The sequence below is a fragment of the Borostomias antarcticus genome, assembly GCF_949987555.1.
Source record: "Borostomias antarcticus genome assembly, chromosome: 16".
NCBI classification, from domain to species: domain Eukaryota; kingdom Metazoa; phylum Chordata; class Actinopteri; order Stomiiformes; family Stomiidae; genus Borostomias; species Borostomias antarcticus.
The window spans coordinates 19,949,999-19,968,418 of NC_140249.1; the positions used below are offsets into that span (position 1 = coordinate 19,949,999).

General features: G+C 44.3%; 1 protein-coding gene across 1 annotated transcript; it reads right to left on the bottom strand.

The window, feature by feature from the left end:
- Positions 1 to 668: 668 nt before the first annotated feature.
- slc6a15 (solute carrier family 6 member 15) lies at positions 669 to 18,131 on the bottom strand (the record flags this gene model as incomplete). Its single annotated transcript, XM_084450610.1, has 11 exons — positions 669 to 1,046; positions 1,945 to 2,107; positions 2,989 to 3,148; positions 4,124 to 4,316; positions 5,070 to 5,259; positions 5,815 to 6,056; positions 7,421 to 7,531; positions 11,197 to 11,378; positions 11,658 to 11,784; positions 14,472 to 14,629; positions 17,834 to 18,131. 11 exons carry the CDS (start codon positions 18,129 to 18,131, stop codon positions 669 to 671), a joined length of 2,202 nt encoding a protein of 733 aa, XP_084306736.1.
- Positions 18,132 to 18,420: the final 289 nt, after the last annotated feature.

Consider the following 18,420-nt stretch of genomic DNA (forward strand, 5'->3'; position numbering starts at 1 on the left):
CACTTTTTCAGAGTCACCCATCATGGGGAGGGGTAGGTATTGTGGTTTCAATGCCATCCTTTAGCTGTTTGCACGATATTGTACTTCACACCAAAGAAATGTGGTCAGTATTGCATGTTTACACGTCATCCGAAGCGGCTACACTGCTACTATCTCAGTACTCTCGGCCAGCAGTTGGGGTCATAATGTACACAGCCATTCTACAGCAGGGCTTGGGGGTGGGGAGGGGTGGGGGCTTGATTCCAATCTCCCACAGTCAGTCAGACGGGCCCAGTTCTTACATGATCGCTCACTTCCATGCCTACACCCTTGATTTCCTCCTTCAGTGGAGCTTCGCTCCAGTAGGCTTGGGGGGAGTTCCCACACTATCGCTAACTCCTACACTGGCCTGTCAGATCTACTAGGAGGAGTCGGCTAGGGTTTTGGAAGAGGAAGTGAGGGGTTGGTTTGGAACTGAGCTGGAAAGGTACAAGGGGGTAGCATATGTTCACACACCTTCTTACACTGTTACGGTAAAATAAGGGTCAAAGACACAAGAACAGGCGCAACTATGATATCTACAAAGAATATACAGTATGACTTAAAATATGCAGATGATTCTGATGACTAATCGCACACTGAAAAGGGATTGGCCAGCCTTGGGCAGGGCATGAGGGCGTGTAGAGTCTCTATAAGTCTGACTCAGGCATATCTGGCATGTCGGCCATCAGGTAACCGATGCCGTAGCGACCGTTGGGCGCCGTGTCGGCGTCGGGCGCGCCAGAGCTCTGCTTGCGGTAGATGCTGTTGCCGGGCATGGGCGAGGGCGGCTCGCTGGGCGACTTGCCCTGGATGAGACTGGCGTCGTCGTCGTCCTCGGGCCGGGCGCTCTCTTTGATGATGCGGCCCTTCTTGTAGGAGACGGCGGACATGCCGCCGGCGCCCTCGTCGATGATGTTGAAGAAGCGCAGGATGAAGACGACGGGCACGGGCAGGATGGCGGCGACCACCAGGGAGATGCACACGGCCAGGCCCCAGGGAGGGTAGCTCAGAGTCTGCTCGCTAGCCTGGAGAACACACAACGACAGCAGAGGGCTTAAGGGAGTTCAGCATTATAATCCTTGTTAAAAGGTTATTCTTACGATCTCTGCAGTCTTGATATATTAGTGCTAATTGCTCAGGTCACAGCTCAAGCCACATCTAACTGTAATGGATCTATAGACATCCATTGTGTACTTAGTTAGCTGTGACGTGAGCAATGAGCAGTAATGTCTCAAAGAGTGCACAATTCCATTTGTTGCAAGAGTGCAACATTTTTATATGGACCATTGTATATGACCATAAATACATAACAGGGCTTATGATGCTAAATGCCAAACTATTCCTTTGACGTGGATATCAGACAGTCCAGTGCCCCTCAGTTGCAAAAGGCTGTAACTGCAAATAAATGCTAGCCTACTACAGCGTTTTCAATAGTCGAGACGTTTTGGAAAACACAAAAGAAAAACTTTCCAGTTTTGGAAAATTCATTGTTGTGTAAACAGCGCCTATGAAAGATTATTGAGAAGGCCTCACTGAGAAGTGTGGGTTAATTAGGTGTGCCAGCTCTGTTCCCTCTATAATTAGGCCCAGCTGCAGGTGGGCCTAATTAGCAGTGTGATCTGCTGATGGAGCATCAGGTGTGCACACTGGGCAACTTTCAAAGAAGGAGCGAGGGGAGCCGATTACACTAATTCACAAAGCGTATATTGCATAATTATTGACTGTTACTGTATAGCAAGATCTTGTATATTATTACTTGGAAAAAACAGTGAGTCAGGAAAGGCTACCGAGTGTATCGAGGTTTTAAACGCTTGATTCGGAACAGCCTACCGAATCGGAGCACACCTACTGTAGCTCTCCTTCTATTAGTGCCACCGTCGCCATCACAGTTGTCGCCACCGTCCCAGTGGAGATAAGACTTACCAGTTCCTGTATCCAGGCGCTGTAGGTGGGCGGAGTCATGCCCAGCTGGACCACGCTGGAGCCCAGCAGCAGCAGGAGCAGCAGGGGAGTGACGTACTTCCACATGTAGTAGTAGAAGAGGAACGGAGTGAAGCCCAGCATGTCCTTCAAGTCCTCGAAGAACCTGAGGAGGAACAGGGGGGAGAACCAGGAGGGGAGCAGGTGAGAGCGAGTACGGGCGCATGGTTTAGGAGAGTCTGCGTTGTCTACGTTTGAACGTCGTTACCTCCGCCCCAGCGACAGCGCAGGGTGGGGTTGTGTTGTAGTCAAGACCACCTAACACGAGACCAAGTCAAGACCAAGACCAGAGTATTTCGAGACCAAGACAAGACCAAGACTTTTAGGGGTTGAGACCGAGTTAAGACCAAGGCGAGACTGAGTCAAGACCAGGCCCCAGGCACACCTTAGAATGCATTCAATTTTGGAGCAGATCCGAAGGGCGGGTCAGGTCCACAGGCCGCCCAAACACGGCCAGCCATTCATATACATTCATTTTTTGAACCAGGATTACGCAAAAACTACATGAACGATTTTCATGAAACTCAGTTGAGGCGTGTAGCATAGGCCAACTTACAACCTCTTAAATTTTGGAGTGGCTCCGAATTACGGGTCGGGTCCACGGGCAGCCCAAACACAGCCGGATTGGCCATTCACTTAATGTTCATTTTTTGGACTATGATAACGCAAAAACTACCTAACCCATTTTTATGAGACTCGGTGGAGGGGTGTAGCATAGGCCAATTTAGAACCCATTACATTTTGGCGTGCACAGAGCCACGAAATGCATTCAGGGGTGGAGGCCTGTGCTCTCTGAGCACCATTTCTAGTTTTGGATAGGTTGACATGGCATGATATTGTATTGTAAATGCAGACTTGTAGACAGACTTGACTTTGAACCAAAAGATGTGACCATGCCTGAACAGTGATCAGAATCATCTTAGTTACAGATAGGAAAGACCGCATCTCAGTACACTTCCTGCTATGTACATACTTATCAGTACATACTTATCAGTCCCATAGACCCAGGCCACGGCCACATTCTCCAGGATGACCACGATGAGCAGGGGCAGAGTGGCCGAGTAGTCGTCAAACATGGCCACAAAGTAGTTCCCTGACCGCTGGACGAACAGCAGGCCAATACAGAAAGCCAGCAGGCAACACCCCACTGCAAATAAATAGGAAATATGTCAGTCATACAGGTAGTTCACATTAGGGTGGCAATCTCAAGGATTACAACTTTGGCAATAAGCAGTCATTGTAAGAGTTACTTTCAAAATCAAACGGCTAGACGTGTTTTTTTTTCATTTCGAAATCAAACACTCAACCTGTGCATTGCTAATGAATACTGCGCGGGAATATTGCCGCAGACAACACATTTACAGAACTTGGCAATGCTGCAAATGGAAATGCTTTCATGAATGGGGAATACAGTAGGCTGAATCATTACTAACATTACCGCAATCGCGATGCAGCGGCCAAACAGACATTTATTTATATGAATATCCTCGAGATTGCCATTTCAACAAAGCAGCATTGCTGCTCCACTGAATCCATTTAAAGCTCATCTTAAGATCTCAAACTCCTCTGTGTTAGTTATTTTTGACGACACTTGTTTTTTTAATGTATTTCCCAGTGGTCTCTTCAAAACGAAACAGTGTGGCTTGCGTTCCATTGCACTGGGAACTTTGGGGTGAAAAAAGCCCTCCGATACAGAAAGGGGAATGGGATTGGTCATTCAACAAGACATTATGACTGTCTGGTGAGTAATTTCCTTCATTACTGAGCCAGGGGCATTAGAGTTGAGAGCAATGTAATAACACAATACTGAATACATAAATACACCAATTACTATGGGCTATGGTAAATGTAAATTTCAGCTAGAGGGATAATGTGGCAAAGTAGGGCAGATCACACATGACACCATCGTGTGTGAAGCGACTTGACTGGCGCTGTGACGCATGTGGCTGATGGTGAATGAAGTCTGTTTCTTAACAGGCCTATTTAGAACAGTATTGTATGCGCAACACAATGACATAGATAGTATTTCATGTATCTGTTGTACTACTCACACACACACTCACGCAATCTTGTCTCTCTCTATCTCTGCCTCACCCCCCCCCCCGCCCCCCCCGGACCTGACCTGTGAGGATCTCCTTGCGGATTTTGAAGGTGTCCACCAGGGGGGTGATGATGCCCTCGATGGTGCCGAACATGCTGCCTAGGCCCAGGTTGACCAGCATCAGGAAGAACATGACGGACCAGAACGGCGAGGCAGGGAAGTGGGTCATGGCCTCGGTGAAGGCGATGAAGGCCAAGCCTGTCCCCTGGACGGCCTAGGGGGAGTGGGGAGGGGGGGGGGGAAACAGAGAGAGGAGGGGGATGTTGGGAAATTGGAACTGTACAGGCAGTTGCAAAATGACAGAGCGAACTTGATATTTTAGACGCACATTTGATGTTGACTCTCAATGACAATTGCTTTGAAGTCATGGTTTGTTGCATACGGTGACATTGAAGATCATTTGAGTGAGATAGTATAAAATAATTGGACATGGATTTCATTTCGCTACTCTACCACTTCCTCATGCATGACACTATGTTTATATCAAAAATGTAGCCAAGTCATCCCTTCTGTGTGATGCTGCATTGAACGGTAAGCTTGTACTCCATCAATTATTCACATAATAACACACTCAAGCTTGGGTCAAGGAATGCACGTAAGTAGCCATCATTCAAAAAAGACATTTCCTGAAAAGATATTGATAACTGCTCTGAGACTGTAGAAAAATCACTCACAATCTCTAGAATATGGGTTTTAAAGCTATCGACACCACTTCATAATCACATACACAGTCAAACAATGTTGTTGCTACTGCAAAATAATGTACTGAACAAGGTTGGTCAACCTACTGTACAGTAGAACATTCTCTTGGGAATGCTGACACATGACAACATCCAACATGAGATAGATCGATAGGTAGGTAGGTACAGTAGGTAGGCAGACAGATAGATAGAGTACAAATAATAATACTATCTGTGGACAGATAAATGATAAATAAATCAAAATGGCAGTATTTCACACTTCCCACCTTGTTGAGCTCTTCCTCGATGCTGCAGGAGTCCAAGCCCAGGTGCGGATAGTCACCCTCCTTCACCTCCTTGATGATGTCAATCATCTGATGGTAGTCCTCGGCACTTACATGGCTGAAGTTAATGTGGCGGGGGATCAGGTCATAGCTGATTTCGCTCCCCAGAAAACCCATTATCTTCTTGGTGTTCCTGAGAGCCAATATGAATCAACATGACATCAAATCATGCAAAAAGAAAGACCTTGCTTAGTAATACATGAACCAGAACTTGCACAGATATCGAATCCTTTCAGAGGCCAACTTAACCGAACATTTGCAGGCCAACTTAAAGGACAGGATCGGAATTTAGCATTATAAGCCATGTTAAAAGGTTATTTACGATCATATACAACGGCCGGCATCAAAGTTTTGTCAAACGATGCACTCTTGAGATATAGCCCTTTGCCGCCAATACACTCAATGGATCCATAGGTGCTTAGACAAAATCCCTTAAAAACACCATAAACTCGTTTTCAAAGACAGGAAACTCACCGAGTGCACCGTTTGACAAAACTATCGGCCGTTGTGTATGTTCGTAAATAACCTTATAACATGGCTACCTGTCCTATAACATCTCCTATCCCCTCAAAATCACAAGAAAAAACATTTAGTTACATTTACCCGTGAAAGTAATATAGGCCTGAAAATTGTCAGACGCCCACACCCCATTCCAGAAACGTCAGGAAGACAAGCGCACGGTACTCACAGCGCGACGCACTTGGCGTTCATAATATTGGCCTTGAAGCCCAGCACAGCGAACACCACCAGTGTGGCCAGCACGGAGGTGAAGAAGTTGATGAAGGAGACCAGCACAGCATCAAAATGGCAGTTGTTGTCCCGCTTGTTATAGCTGGAGAAGGCGATAACGCCTCCGAAGCCCAGGCCGAGGGCAAAGAACACCTGGGTGGCCGCCTCGCGCCAAACCTTGGCCTCCAACATGATCTCCAGCTGGGGGGAAGAGGCCCAATGAGACAGCTAATTAGTGGAAGGATCTCTCCTTTACTGCCTGGTCTGGGCACACTATGCTTGTGGCATCTAAACACCTCACTAAGATTTCTTCATATCCTCAATATAGTCAGTGTGTGGCTTTCAGCTTGTTTCTCCCTGGACCTCTGTTGGAACCTGCAGCTAACTACTTTATTAAGTAGAAAAGCAAGGCTCTGAAAGGTTTCTGAGATATTTGAGGCTTGTAGCGATGGAGGACATGACATTGGCACCACTACATTACAGTGATTGTGAACAGCTGAATGCTGAGTGTTTGGTTGTCTGGGACATTTGAGACTTGGTTGAGGGTTTTACATTACTGTAGCCTAGTACCTGTAGTATTTCATACTGATACTGTACTAAAATATTATAAACCCCAAAGTTAGAATATCCATTTACATGTCTACAATCTACATTTAAATATGCCAATTTAGTAATGCTCAGCGAAGTCTGTCGAGTGAATATACTTTCCATAAACTACAATGTATGCCTGTTCTTTACCAACATTCCTCTTTCATATTAAACTCCATACGTCAAAACCTGTCCAGATCAAACAATGACACGGCACGACAACTATACTATCCTTTTGTGACAAGCCACTATACAGACACCCAGGCCAGCACACAACTGCAACGCTACTTTGATGTCTTCCAGCAAACTGGAGAGGCTTTGAAGTCTTGTCAGCCGTTTGAGACGAGGCAGGCACATGGGTGCGTTGTGAATGAACGTGCCGTGTTCGTTACATAAAAAGCAGCGACTCCTGTTTCCATGGTGAGACGGGGTGGGGAGCCTAGTGCTGCACTTGACGAGCCGTTGGCCCAGCATGTTGAGAACCTAACCTACAGTATTCAGGAGTTTTTTTTTTCTGCTGTGTTTTTTTCTTCAATCATACGAAGACTGTCTGGTCTTTGCGTAACATTAAAAAACCCATTCATAAAGAGCATTGGCAGCTAACCAGCAGTGTGACAGAACACTGTATTTTTTGTGACATTTTGATTCAACCCAGCATCCTTCCTTTTCAAACAATGTAAAGCCTGTCGGCCCGCCACAGCTGTTGGAGCTGCGGTAACCTGGTTACAAACAATCTATTTTTACACATCTGACTCAATTTTGTTCAATAGAGTGTCATTTCTCTCCACTATAACAATGTAAGAACAGGAACACCAGAGTGGATAAGACATGAAGTAGCTTGATAGGAATAACTGCAAATATGAGACCCAGGTACTCTCAGTGACTGTGCCATTGCTGAATCATATGGAGAGAAAAAAAAGTGCCAATGCTTTGCAGCAGCCATGCCCTCTTCAAGGTTGAGTTGAGTGGACTGTTACCTTAGGTGTGAACATGTGTCGTATCCCATCCACAGAGCCCTTCAGGAGCAGGGCGCGGACCAGGAAGCAGATCAATACCACGTAGGGGAACAGAGAGCTGAAGTACATCACCTGCAGAACCAGGACAGAACTGCTCGTTAGAACTACAGGCTGTAAAAGTGGTTGCTAGGTATGCTGGTTCATGATGATGACATTGTTGAAAATATGTAGTAGTGTTTGAATGCTCTTGGAAATGCCTCCTTCGCTCCCTCTTTCCTCCCTCTCTTTGAGAAATCACTGGCAAATCCCACGGACGGTTTGGTGACAGCAGTGTGACAGAGCACATGCTTTTAACTAACCGATGGTGTTATATCAGAGATGACCTCAAGGAGAGGATACATGTTCACAAAGTGGCTGTGGGAACCGTTCCATAAATATCTGCAAAGGTCTTTGCAGTGTGTGGCAGTGATTTATTGACAAGTGCATAAACCTTAAAGGGGAGCAATGGCCATTTGTTAAAAATAGATATTATTCCGGAGGCTATATAATACGATGGAAGAAATACTGCAACCTGCTCACGCGCCCGCAGATTGTTCAGACATGCCAAGAAACCGGTAGGTGGCCGCGTCATCAAAGTAAACAGCTTCTGACTCCCAATGGAGAAATGAATGGAGTATCGAATTTCAACTACTTTTGCAATTTAAATAAATATGCTGCCACTTTCTGAAACTATTCTATGGTAACAATAAACTAGAAGAACTAGAATACTCCAGAATAATAGCCTATCTATTTTTAACAAATGGCCATTGTTCCCCTTTAATACAGGCCCCTGTTAAACCTCCTTGACAGGCATAAAACCAGTGGATAAAGCCGCTAAGTGATGGCGGTGTGTATGATGCGACAGGGGCTCTCCAAAAGAAAGTCTATTCGTTTTATTCACTGCAGCCTCCATATTGGTCAAGTCTGACGTAATTGGTGGGACGAATGCGGAAGTGCCCGTTGAAAAACACCACTTCAAGAACCAAAATAGTGAAAATAACTGGCTGACACTATCGGGGTTACAAACTCATCATTACCAGACTCCGGTTGTTGTTTTTTTACTGCCGTTGTTTTCGCGTTTGGAAATACATGGAAGTGAATGCAGCTGACGGCTAACTATGGCTCATTCACCTCCATGTATATCCAAACGCGAAAACTATGGCAGTGAAAAACAATCGGAGTCTTTCAGAGAGGGCTGCAGGGATGGTTCAGAGTTACAGTATAATCATAGTGATGCCTGAGTCACCCCCCATGTGAGACAGTGGTGAGGGTGTGGCCAGTGAGGAATGGTTTAGGGTTGAGTCATGGCCATGATTGAGTTTCAGGAAGGGGAGTCTCTCTTGCATGGTGGTAATTAGGAACACATTTACAATTTACATTTTGGCCATTTAGCAGAAGTTTTTACACAAATTGACTTAATCTAGACAAATGTAGGCCTACTTCTTGTAAGTGAACAGTGAACAGTATCCCAGTCATCATCAATAAAACCCTCAATAAGAACAAGTACCACCAGCAGCCACAGTGCTAGAGAAAAGAAGAGGACGAGTATCTACATGTTTGATGTTCCCTCTGACTCATATGGTCTTGGTCAAATGTACCCAATCAACAATACAGAGATGCCGTCTTTGGTGTCTTGCTCATACCGGTAATTATCTCCCCCTCCTACAGCTTTCTCATGCCTTCTATGTTTGGTGTGCCGGTGTCTGTCTTTAACCTGTTAGATATCATGTTTTGTATGTGTAACCCTCTGCTTGCTTGTCCAGGAGTGTCTTATGTTGTTCACATTGTTATGACAGTATTACATTTGCAATGCAGACCACCTAAAGACAATGCCCTTCCTCTAGGAGTGAGTATAGGGAATTATTTTCATGTGACAAAAGCTTGACAATATCATTGTCCATCAGGGTGAATTTAAATGTAAACAATTCATTCACATTAGCCCCCCTCTCTCCTTTTCTTCCCCAAATTGTAGTCCCCCCCTCCCACACACACACACACGCACACTCTTGAACTCTTGACAGATTGAACGAAAGAGCGCGTATAACCATGGCAACTAAAATGGTCTGCGCGCTCTTTCCCTCCTGATCCCACCCACACACAGACGTGGAAAAGGAGTGCAGATGGCAGTGGGGATATTTCTGGGAATAGGCTTTTTTGAATAGAGGAGTGAACAGCACATTAATATTCTTTTGTGTGGCAGAGCTCTGATTAAGCTTCAAAGGTCCCTCCTGGCTTGGCCCCTGACAGGAGAGAGGCCATTTCCACTCCAAGAGGCCATCGAAACATATAGCAGGGTGCAAAGAGGGGCTAAAACTATAAACCTTTATCTATACGGTGGCCATTTTGTTTCATGTTGGCTAGATCCTCTTAATTTAGAAATTTACACTTGATATCCAATTTTGTTTTTACACTTTCAATCAACAGCTTCTGTAAAAGTCACCCCAAGCAGCATAATAATGATAATGACTGAGATAATGACAATGATGATTGTGATTATCTGTTAGACTGCACACCAGGTAACGGGATGTCGCAGATTGGGGGATCTACTGGGCTGCCAGCAACAGCCCTGCAATCACCATGGCAGTGGACCAAGATTAAAGCACCTCTGTCTGAGAGGCATCCATCTTGTTTTGTCTGTTGTGGAGACTGTGTGGCAGAGGGGGATTTGTAAACTGACTGGTCAGCTGTTGGGATAAGACCTGGCAGAAAGACAATGCCATGATTCAAAGGAGAAGACCTAATTTAAATAATGAACGGCTAGATTCCCCAAACTATTACAAGAAGGAACCAGACTCTTAAGTATTTTTCCAGCTAAAGATTGACTAGGCAGTTTGAGAAAGACCTGACACACTTAGTCGTGACCCAGCGCTGGTCTGAGACAGAATGGAGGGCTCAAACGATACGTGATGTTAACACAGTGGAATATCCCAGAATAAAACTGCTAGCGTTTGACCAACCTTGCCTCTGACTTTGAAACCGACTGGCTAATGCTTGTCATATGACATGAGACAACCTTGAAGGCTAACGAAGAACTACAAAAAGCGAATAGCCATGCGTTTGAGGCAGACCTTGTGCTAGCCAGCGAGCTAATCCATTCGGATGCTTGTCAAGCTACTGTCAACTCATTTACGCTAAAGTAACCTAATCTAGCATGCATGGTAGGCTCACATGAGCTCCATGATCATAGTATCTCGAAGGTATTAGCAAGATCTGTCAAGTGACATTATCTAGGTCCAAAGGCGGCGTCTTTTAATGGGACGCCAGCATGGAACATCTCGCTCCTTTTGACCAAAGCCTTTTCCTTGAGGTGAACTAATTCTCTGAGAGGATTTCCCAGAACTCTCCATGTTGCAGTATAGTGTGTCACGGGTCACAGATGAGAGGCCGACCAGCTAACTAGGCCAGGTCTCTCTGCCAGTGTGACAGCGTACAATCTAGATGGTACAGTAGGTCAAGCTATTTTTCTCTTGCCTTCTCTTTTTTCCCTGCAAAGTCCTCTCACATCTCTGGCTATCTTGGCCGAGTTCTCCGTCATTCCTTGGCTAACCAGGTGGAGTACAGTAGTTTACTCGCTTGGTATCAATAACTCGAACCAAACCTTACTTCTACTACTAATTAGAAACTACAAAATTGCTTTTTGACCAGCAATCGTTCTGCATTTACCCTCGCTTTATCTCAACCTCTTATCATTCTCTCCCAACCTGACTTTCTCTTCCTCTATCCCTCACTCCCTCCCACTGCCCCCCCCAATCTCTCACCTTGCCAGAGGACTGTATGCCCTTGATCATAGCCAGGCAGACCATGGACCAGGCGGCCAGCAGACACAAAGTCATCTTCCAGTTGAGGCCACCGCCCTCGGCAATGGAGTCTGAGATGTTCAGAGCCTCGCGGTACCAGTAGTAGGTGGTGGCCGAGCTCTTCTCACACTCCGGCACCACGTCTGGAAAATAAAAACAGTGGGACTTAGTAATTGGCCGGGTGTTGCACCTCAAGATTTTCTTATGGGATTTCAAGTACTTGGGTATGAGCAACCCCATTACAATCAGCGGAAAACTGCTTAAAGAAGTTGAATTCAAACAAACATGACGCTTGAATTTGTTTTCAATCTTTTGCGAAGGTGTGAATGGGCCAGGCGTATTCATTACACAGTAACGTTTGTGTCTTATTCTTATAGGGAGTATGCCAGTGTCTTAATTATAAGACTGGGAGAATGACTTGCATGTGCTGGTCTTGTTCTTGACCAGTGGGCACTCATGCCAGGGCAGAGGGTGCTGGAAGGACTGGGAGAAGTAGAAGAGGCTCCACCCGATGATAACGTTGTAGTAGAGAGCCACAAAGAAACACACCTGCAGAGACAGGGTTGAAAACACACAAAGCAAGATCAAAGATTGCCTGTCCTGCTAAAAGCGTTTCATCAAACCTTGTAACAAACACCTGATTCAAATTATTAATCAAGGGTTTGCTCAGTAGATGATTGATTTGGGAGTGTTGGTGCTGGACTGAAACAAAGGCCCGTATGTCAATTTGCTCTTCAAAAGCGGGACTGGACAGGTATACCAATAAATCTGGAAGCACCTTTACATTTAGTGCTAGCGATACAATGAATGTTCTCACTCCCACCCTAAGACATCAATTCAGTTGCCAACTATTCACAGGACTACCAGACATACATCTCTACTCAATGGGGGCCTTGTTGCCGTGGTAACTGTCATTGTCACGGGCAACTGTCATTGTCAACTGTCATGGTAACTGTCATTGTTAACCTACAGTATGGCCACTCAGTACCCAGAATGGCCCTATCAGAGCTAATCAAATGCTCTCGACTGCATCACTCTCATTAGAAGAGCAGGAGAGTACACAGTGACTTGTGAAATTGGTTTATGCAGGGTGAGATGCTGGACAGAGGCCTTGGGCTGTGGTGACATTGAAAAGGCAGCTACACATTAGATCACCTAAGTGTAGTTAATTGAGTCCATTGTCCTTATTTTCACTTTGTCTCAGGTCCGCACAGCAACATTAGATGTCTGTGCTCAATCATACATTTCATACATTTTATTTATAAAGCACGAAATAAAATAGGGAGTCATCAATAAGAGTTTCAAGGCTTTCAATGGCATCATATGGTGTGTGAACCTGTATTATATAACGTATGTATATGTTTATAATCCACATGATTATGTTAATTTTAATTTAACCTTTATTTAACCAGGGAAAGAAGCTTGAGATAAAAGAACTCTTTTTCGAGCAACACCTGACCAAAATGGCAGCATAAAAAACAACAAGAAACTAAAACAAAGACAGACCAATATAGAACACAGTTGGCCAGAAGACAGAGAACACAGACAAAAGAAGAGAGAGATATAAAATAGAGCATGCATTAGACAAGTGGGGGGGGGCTGTGGAAGGAAGATCCAAGTTAGATTAGCATCATATACATGCACCATTACTACAGGGTGTACAATGACCAATAAACATTATGTAGTAAAGCATTTGCATACTCCCAAATCAGTCATTAAAAAGTCTATGCTTTAAAATGATGCAGTGTTACAAGAGTCTGGAGCTTCAGAGATTTTTGAAGTCCATTCCAGGTAGAGGGAGCAGAGAATATGAAAGCCCTCTTCCCAAACTCAGTGTGAGTTCTGGGGACTGAGGAAGTTAGGTAGTCCTGAGAACACAAGCTATAAGATGAGGACGATATGGGGGTCAGATACTGTATGTACGAGATATAAAGGTAACAGACCACTGAAGGCTTTATAGATGAAGATGTACCAAATGTACCAAAGCCTACGAGCAGACAAGGACAGCCAACCTACCTCCTCATATCACGTACAATGGTGAGAAAGTGATCTACAGCCAGTAATGAACATGATGTATGTATGTAGCAGTAGAAGTAAAATAGGCATTCATGTGCAATACATCACCATAATCAGCACTGCACAGCACTGGCAAAAGAAGTAGCAGTGACAAGCCTCTTTTTAGTATAAAAGGAAAAACATGTCTTGTTTCTAAAATAGAAACCCAACCTTACTTTCAACTTCTTGAAAACCAGATTTTCAATGTGTGGTTTAAAAGACAGGTCATTATCAAGAATAAATCCTAGATATTTAAAAGTAGAAACAATCTCAATAGTAATTCCTTGAGTCATATATACAGCAGAAGGACAACAGGTTTTAACTTTAGATTTAGTGAAGACCATTTTTGTTTTACTTGCTTTTAGTACAAGTCTTAGTTGCAGCAGTTGGATTTCTGTTTCTTTAAATGCAATTTGCAAAAACTCCACAGCCTTTGACAAAGTTCTCGCACAACAATAATTGACAGTATAATTCGCGTAGTAATGGAAATTTGCATTATGAAAATTTTTACCTAAATCATTTATATAAATTGTGAACAACAAAGGGCCTAAGACAGAGCCTTGTGGCACCCCCTTGAGGAAGGACAAGATATCAGAGAAACAACCATCAACTTTGACACATCAGAGTCCGATCAGAAAGATAGAGAACCAGTCAACAGCAGAGTCTGACAGCCTTATACAAGATAGCCTATACCTAAATACATCATGGTCCACTGAATCAAAAGCCTTAGAGAAATCAATAAACAAGGATGGACAATGTTCTTTAACACAATGATATCATTAACTACTTTTGTAGCTGCCATAACTGTACTATGGGTTTTTCTAAAACCAGATAGATAACAAGATAAAATAGCATTTTTGTGTAAGATCCTTCAATTGATCACTGACCAGACTTTCCAAAATCTTGGCTAGAGGGGACAGATTTGAGATTGGTCTATAATTGTTAAGGCTCGATGGCTCACCACCTTTTAAAAAGGGGAAAACATGAGCCATTTTCCAAACTTTGGGGATTTCCTTATGGTTAAGTTATAAATGTAGGTCAATGGTTCCGCAACAAAGTCGGTTGCAAGCTTCGGATAATAAGGGCCCAGATTATCTGGACCTGCCGCTTTATTAGGATCCAGGGACAAATCCACATGATCCATGGTGCCCACAGTAGGTATGGCAGTCCCCCTTACTCACCACACAGCTGGCAAAGCCGATGCCTCCCAGACGAGGGCTGATGTAGTTCCACACCCCGATGCTGCCGCGCCGGATCCGTTGGCCCACGGCCAGCTCCAGGAAGAACAGGGGGATGCCGATCACCACCAGCAGGATCAGATAGGGCACCAGGTACGCTCCTACACAGAGCACAGACACACCGAGGGTTAGATACTTTGAACACCACAAACACACACACACACACACTCTCTCTCACTCTTTCTCTCTCTCTCTCTCTCTCTCTCTCTCTCTCTCTTTCTCTCTCACTCATCCACAAAAATGGAAAACTGCCAAAATAATATCACTGCCTAAAAACAGGAAGTTATCTTTCCCTGGAATAGTCATCCTATAAGTTTATTGCTCATGTTAAGTAAAATAATGGAAATAATAGTGAACAAATTACATGTTATTTTTCTATAATAATTTCAATTAATTTATAAAATAAATTTTATCAAATTGCTGAGAGAAATTGAAGAGACAAATAGCATTGTATTTGATTCAAATTACACTCCTAGTAGAAAGACAGATTTAAATATTTGTAAATGATCTATTGACCAAGTCCAGGAGACAGTTACTGGGAATTAACTTAGATAGCAAACTATCATTGTCATTTTGAACATACAGTAAGATAGCTAAGATAGGAAATGGTATTTCTGTTATAAAAAGATGTGTCCTGTGTGTGTGTGTGTGTGTGTGTGTTTAGTCTTTTGTCCTGTTTATTTTGTATGTTATGTGTTACAGTATGATGTAAAGGCATGTGTTGATGACCCCAGGAAGAATTGCTGCTGCAATGTTGCAGCTAATGGGAATCCTAATAAACTAAACTAAACCTGTTCACACACACACACACATGCATTTTCTGTAATATCCTCCATCTACAAAATGAACCAGTCTCTCTGTGTCATACTGTAGGTCTCTCTGATCATTCCCCCCCATGTGTGGTTCCATCAAAAATATACTCAACTCTCAAATTACCCAGATTACAGTGTGTGGCTACCTTTCATCCCCATTGTAGACGGATGCCATTCCCTTGTAAAGTGCTTCAGGGTGACTGGCTAAGACAAGATGTACTGTAGCTGTGCTCACTGAAACACAGGCTCCATTTCTCCTCTGGTACTCGTAGGGTGTCAGATCATGCACATGGAGACACATGATGGTGGAGGGAGAATACAAACAACCTTTGTTCAGAAGAAGCAGCTTCTGTTTTTTGTGGTCTTTGGTATTTGATTCTTACGAGTCCTCTTTTTATACATGTTAGTTTAAAAGGCATCCCATCCACACTTATTACAATCAAGTACATACCATTATAATTAGGGGTTATAGTTAGTTGACTTCATAGTGTGTATGTCCTTTAGGCCTACTACAAGTAATCTTTTCAATAATGTCAATATAGTTTGAATGCTTGAGAGCTACTCCATAAGTGAAACATCAAAGTCATTAAACAGTTATTCATTAACTGAACTGACTAAATAATATTAAAAGGGTGAATTTATTGCAATTTCTAGTTGGGGTGAGTTACTTAATGTACTTTCAACATAAGCAGGCAACCCCACAGTAGACTGAGTCAGTCTATGAAATGTCCTCATTCCGTGTGACACTCACTTCCAGTGTGCCAGCAATGATGTCATCACAATTGAGGTTAAGCCCATTGTTTTAATACAAAGTTTACTGGAACAATATACCTAGAGGGAATTTACAGTAGCTGGATACAAAATGGTGTTTGTTGCTCCCTGTGTCTTGTTATGACCTGGTTTGAACTGTGTAATCCACTTCTTTGAGTTGATGTTATCTGGGTGGCTATGGCTGATAGTCAATCAGGAAGCCAGTATGTGTGACAAGTGTGTTCTGTCACGTCATACAGGATGTTTTGACTGCGGCTCAATCTCCTTTACATAAGCTAAGCCGTGTGTGTGTGTGTGTGTGTGTGGGGGGGGGGGTTGGAGGTGGCAGATGCAAACACAGATATAGGTGGGTGGACATAAACAGATACACACACACACACACACACACACACACAGACACCACCTCTACATGCATACAGAGTATAAGATAGGCTAGGTTTGAATAGGCGTGAGGGGAAGATGGGGGTCAGGGTGCAGGCACAGAAGGGGTGGAGACAGAGAACAGGCACATAGGAAATGCAGGTTGCAGGCAGCCAAGTGACATTGACAAAGAGTGTACACACACACACACACACACAGTAGTGTCATAGAAGTCATAGACGGATCATGGCAACTCCAGACCTGCAATTTTAATCTAATTACAGCAGAACTCTAGTGTCATTTAAAATGGACCTGGAAAACATGACACAAGGGCTCAGGGAGTGACTGCGGTCACACACACACACACACACACACACACACACACACACACACACACACACACACACACACACACACACACACACAAACACACACAGCCAGAAAGAGGCAATTCATATATCCTCATGTGGGCCCAAACATTCTACACTTACTTACTTACACACACACACACACACACACACACACACACACACACACACACACACACACACACACACACACACAAACAAACAAACACACATGCACACAAACACATCAAAACATATACTTTATACCCAATACATCCCCAGTATCAATATAAACAATCCCACTGCCTCTCCTGGTTACCCTGTCTGGAAGAGTCAGGTAAGCTGCTTTCCCTAGACAATCAAAGGCTTTGGATAATCTCTATGTGGAAATGTTACTGTACATGTTATTATTGACCCGCAAGACATGCGCCTGATATCTCACGAGAGCTCTTTAGTATGGGCACTACAGATTGTTTACATTGTAATATAGATGAATTACACCCTGGGGGACAGGCGAGATGGGTATTCTACAACCATGTTTGTAGTTATACAATGTTATTATTAGGTTTTAGGAGTTATTACATTTGTGAATCCGGATTTCGTCAAACAGTTGGAGACAGACACAGACAGTCACGTGACCTCCGCACTGCTGATCTGGAGAGCTCTGATTGCCAAGGTCACATAGTGACGGATGGTTTTGACAGGAGCGACAACAGTGAGGGGTCTGCCTTGAGAACCTGTGGCCCCTGTGAACAGTTTGAAACCCATATACGGTATGCCAAAGCACACCCACACACATTACAGCCACATACGCACTGGCCTACAAACACACACACACACACACACACACACACACACACACACACACACACACACACACACACAAGCATTCCCCCATCTGCTCCCACATGACCAGGAAGACTCGGTCTATGAAGTTACATTTATAGAGACATTTTCAGTGTTTACTAACCAAGCTAACCCTCCCACGGAGGCTGCTAGTGCCCCTGTCACTCACCTCCTCCATTCTTCTGGCAGAGGTAGGGGAACCTCCAGACATTGCCCAGGCCTACAGAGAAGCCCACCTGGGCTAAGATGTACTGCAGCTTGCTGTTCCACGCTGGCCTCTCCTCCTCCCCGTCCGACCCCTCCTCCACATCGCGCTCCTCCTTCCCCTCCCCGTCTGCGTGGTCGACGATCAGCGAGCTCTTCTTGAAGGAATTGTCACACGTGTCCTCGTTGGATAGCAGGTCTTTGATGGACTCCGTGACATCATCGTCAAGCTCTCTCTTGACGGCCTTGCTGTTTTTGGGCATTTGATAAAGCAAACCAGAGCGAGGGGCGGAATGTCTTTTTGCTGGTGGCTACAGGCTGTCTCCAGGAAGTCAGGAAATGTTCGGGTGCGAGCACAGGTTGTACTGTGAGTGAGTAGAGGAGTGAGGAGGAGGAGGAAGAGTCTGGTGGGTGTGTAAGATGGAGGGTTGTGGAGAAGGATGTTTATTTCTTCATTGTCACCAAGTGTCTAAATGGAAGCAAAGCAAAACAAAAACATTACATTATTTTAAAGTATGAAATGCATACTTGAAAGTGAAAACAGAAGACAGA